Raw genomic sequence first — 767 nt, 5'->3', positions numbered from 1 at the left:
CCTCAGGTGCTTCTTCAGCTCGGTGGCCTCCGCTTCGGCCGGTCTCCTCTGCATCATCATCATCCTTCTGTACATCTTCTTCCAGTACTTCTTCAACCCCGCCACCCTGCGCACCGACGCACGCTACCGGAGTACGCGCCCCCGACCCCTGAGACCGGCTGCCCGCCCACCCCCCACCCAGGGGGCCACATGGGGCAGTCTGGGCCCAAGCACCTGTCCAGAGCTAGCTGTGGGGCGAAGACATTTCAGCTGAAACGGCCTTCAGTGGCCCGCACACAGCCCCTCCCTGCTTCTCCTCACTTGGTTTTGGAACCTGTGTGGTTGTGGTGTCAGGCCCCCTTGTCACAGAGACTGTGTCCTGGAAACGCCCCCAAGGTGGTGGCTGTGGCCTTTCAGCTCTAGGGACAGTGGGGAGGGCCCAGCACAGTGGACGCCAGGGTCAGGCTCTGTGACCTGGGCACTTAGTTACCCTCTCCTAGCCTCACCTTCCAGACCCATAAGGGGAATCGTAATGCCCACCTCAGAGAGGAGGGGCTGCAAGGGCACTTAGGTCAGGCAGAGCAATGAGCAGGGGCTCACCTGGGCAAGGAGGGGCTCACCTGGGCAAGGAGGGGCCCACCTGGACAGGGAGGGGCCCACCTGGGCAGGGAGGGGCTCACCTGGGCAGGGAGGGGCCCACCTGGGCAGGGAGGGGCCCACCTGGGCAGGGAGGGGCCCACCTGGACAGGGAGGGGCTCACCTGGGCAAGGGGGGGCTCACCTGGGCAG

General features: G+C 65.4%; 1 protein-coding gene across 1 annotated transcript in view; it reads left to right on the top strand.

Annotated features, from left to right (window-relative positions):
* Positions 1–767, top strand: part of ZDHHC11 (zinc finger, DHHC-type containing 11) — a 34,176-nt gene that overhangs the window by 14,244 nt on the left and 19,165 nt on the right. The window contains exon 10 of the mRNA XM_010857129.1: positions 7–131. Coding sequence (XP_010855431.1) covers positions 7–131 — 125 coding nt within the window. The remainder of the gene's footprint in view (positions 1–6; positions 132–767) is intronic.

The sequence above is a fragment of the Bison bison genome, unplaced genomic scaffold (genome assembly GCF_000754665.1).
Source record: "Bison bison bison isolate TAMUID 2011002044 unplaced genomic scaffold, Bison_UMD1.0 scf7180017864377, whole genome shotgun sequence".
Taxonomy (NCBI): Eukaryota; Metazoa; Chordata; class Mammalia; order Artiodactyla; family Bovidae; genus Bison; species Bison bison.
Note: the sequence above shows the minus strand (reverse complement) of the source record. Positions and strands in the feature narration are given on the sequence as shown.